Source organism: Alnus glutinosa, chromosome 3, assembly GCF_958979055.1.
Source record: "Alnus glutinosa chromosome 3, dhAlnGlut1.1, whole genome shotgun sequence".
Classification (NCBI taxonomy): domain Eukaryota; kingdom Viridiplantae; phylum Streptophyta; class Magnoliopsida; order Fagales; family Betulaceae; genus Alnus; species Alnus glutinosa.
In genome coordinates this window covers 35284402-35287009 of record NC_084888.1, presented here as the reverse complement: position 1 = coordinate 35287009, position 2608 = coordinate 35284402, and the positions used below count along the sequence as shown (strand labels likewise).

Below are 2608 nucleotides of genomic sequence, written 5' to 3'. Positions count from 1 at the left end.
TGAAAAATAAGGGTGGTTGTATGGTTGGGTGAAAGGAGAAGGTATGGAACGGGAATGGGTGATGGGATGCTTAATTCCCTCCCATGAAAATTTTCAAAGAAAGCATAGAGAATTCTAGAGAGAAGTTAGACTCCCTCTCACGGTGAATATTATTCATGATATAGATTTAGTGGTGTACTCGACTGTAGGAGGAAATTAAAAAAGAATGACCTGAAGAATTATGTGGAACAATAAATTTCAGTACAGCTAAGGTACTATTTTGATTTCGTTGTAAATTTTAGTTCTCTAATTCATTAAGTCATCACTTTTTTTTTTTCTTTTTTTTTTAAATGAATTTAAATTTACCACGTAAGGACTATTACTATTACTTAATATAAAGTAGGGAAAAAAACTGTAATAAAATTTTGATTTTTTTAAACATCATGATCTCCTTAATAAAACATAAAACGTACGACACATTTTATTTGTCAACATAGATTTATTTGTACATAATTACTGTCTGGCCTACCTACCATCAACGTCAAACACCGACGACCACGTCGTCGGAAAGGATTGCATATAATTCAGAATCTCAACAGTACCACGACCAGCACCAGCAGCACCTTTTTTCTGATATGGCATCGCCACCTCCTCCCTTAGCGCCAACTCGCCCTCCAAGTACCTCAACACCAGCCTCATCGTAGGGCGTACCTCGGCGTCATCATTTGAACAAATTAAGCCCAGTTTCAGCAGCAAAACAGCCTCGTCCTCGTCAAACTTTCCCTCCATCCTTGGGTCTACAACATCAAGCACTGTTCCTACCGCCCAATTCTCCCAAACCCAGCCCACCAGCACGATGAGCTCCTCAGACGATGCTGTAGAATTAATGGGTCTTCTACCGCAAACCACTTCCAGCAACAAAGCGCCAAAGGCATACACATCCGAGCTGGTCGTAGGCTTGCCTGTGCGCGTGAGCTCAGGTGCCATATACCCAAGCGTGCCCACCACCCTGGTGGTGCTTGGGTTGGAGCCGTGCTCGTATAGCTTAGCAAGACCAAAATCGCTCAGCCTTGCATTAAACTCAGAATCCAATAAAACATTTCCGGCCTTGATGTCTCTATGAACTACTGCTTTTTCCCACTCCTCGTGTAAGTATAGAAGCCCTGAAGCCACTCCTTTGATAATCTTGAACCTTTGTTCCCAGCTTAGGATTGATCTGGGCTCATCAAAGAGGTGCTTGTCCAAGCTTCCATTGGGCATGAATTCATACACAAGTAGTAGATCAGCTTCCCGACGACACCAACCCAATAATTGAACCAAATTTCTATGACGAAGTCGGCCAATAGTAGCAACCTCCGATATGAACGCTTTCAAACCCTGTTTTGAATCCTGAGGAATACGCTTAACAGCAACTTGGGTATCTGAGTTTGGCAGAGTTCCTTTGTAAACTTTACCGTACCCGCCAGATCCAAGTAGCTCTTTCTCTTTGAAACCCCTTGTTGCTTTCTTCAGGTCCTCGTAAGGAAATCTATGCGGAGCAATATCAAGCTCCCAGTCCTCAACCACATCAGCCTTCTTGATCCTCCTGACGACGTAAAACGTCAAAGCAGCGAGCAAAATCACAGCCAAAGCACCTGAAATTACTGAGACACCAACAATTAGGCCTGTCTGACTCTTTTTGTTCGCAGTGGCGGTACTGGGGAGCTGGGGCTTAGGAAGTCGATCTAAATTGAGAGATTTAGCGTCCCCATTCTTGTTGAAGCTCCAACCCAGGATATAATGTGAGCTCGTGACTAAACCAATGGAAGCAGAAAACCCGATGTACATGAATTCATTAAGAACTTGTGAGAGGTTCACTGTAAAGGACAAAAGTATAGAACTGGGTTTGGCAGAGTCCGTCGCAAGCCTGACATCTAATTGATTTGTTGGCGAATTATAATCAATCCAGGCTTGAATTACCCGACCACTCGTCAAATTAAGGGGTACCCCGTTCGTATCATCACCCTTAAATTGCACGACCGGAGCAGATTTGTTCGATATTATGCTATTGATGTCGACGGCAACATGGTTGCTGTCGGTTTCGTTGTACTCTTGGTTCATGTAAGTGTCGAATTCGACCGCTAATATGTGGTTGGAGAAGTTCCCATTATTGCTGGCGTTGAACAGGCCAATAAATTCGCCTGGTTTACCCCCAGGACAACCTTTTACGGGAGAGATTGCGAAAGCGAGGCCATCGCCGCCTTCTCTCCAAGGCTGGGGGGTTATAACGAAAGCGAAGGAGGTGGAGAAGGAGATGACTTCGCCGCTGGAGTTCTTGAATTGGATTGGGTGTGAATAAAACGCGTGGCCGAGTTTCATGGTCGAGTTGTAGTCTGTTAACCGAAGTACGCCATTGTTCTCCACCGCTGCAACGCCGTCTAAGCTCAAGTCGTTGCCTGCAGCCTTGAACCCGCCGCTGAACTCGTCCAACAAGGGTCTAGCATCATCCAGATTAGACTTTACTAGATATATGAGTAGAAGGAAAACCCAGAGAGAGATGAGTTTTTCAGCCATGAGAGCGAAAAAAAGAATTCAGCTTTGTGGGGGTGGAGATAATTCAGAGTGCTCAATGATTTTATTATGGATAGAA

At 44.2% G+C, this 2608-nt stretch overlaps 1 protein-coding gene across 1 annotated transcript; it reads right to left on the bottom strand.

Annotated features, from left to right (window-relative positions):
- Positions 1–435: 435 nt before the first annotated feature.
- LOC133864170 (L-type lectin-domain containing receptor kinase S.4-like) lies at positions 436–2608 on the bottom strand. Its single transcript, XM_062300423.1, has one exon. The coding sequence runs from the start codon at positions 2530–2532 to the stop codon at positions 505–507; it is 2028 nt and encodes a 675-aa protein (XP_062156407.1). The 5' UTR covers positions 2533–2608; the 3' UTR covers positions 436–504.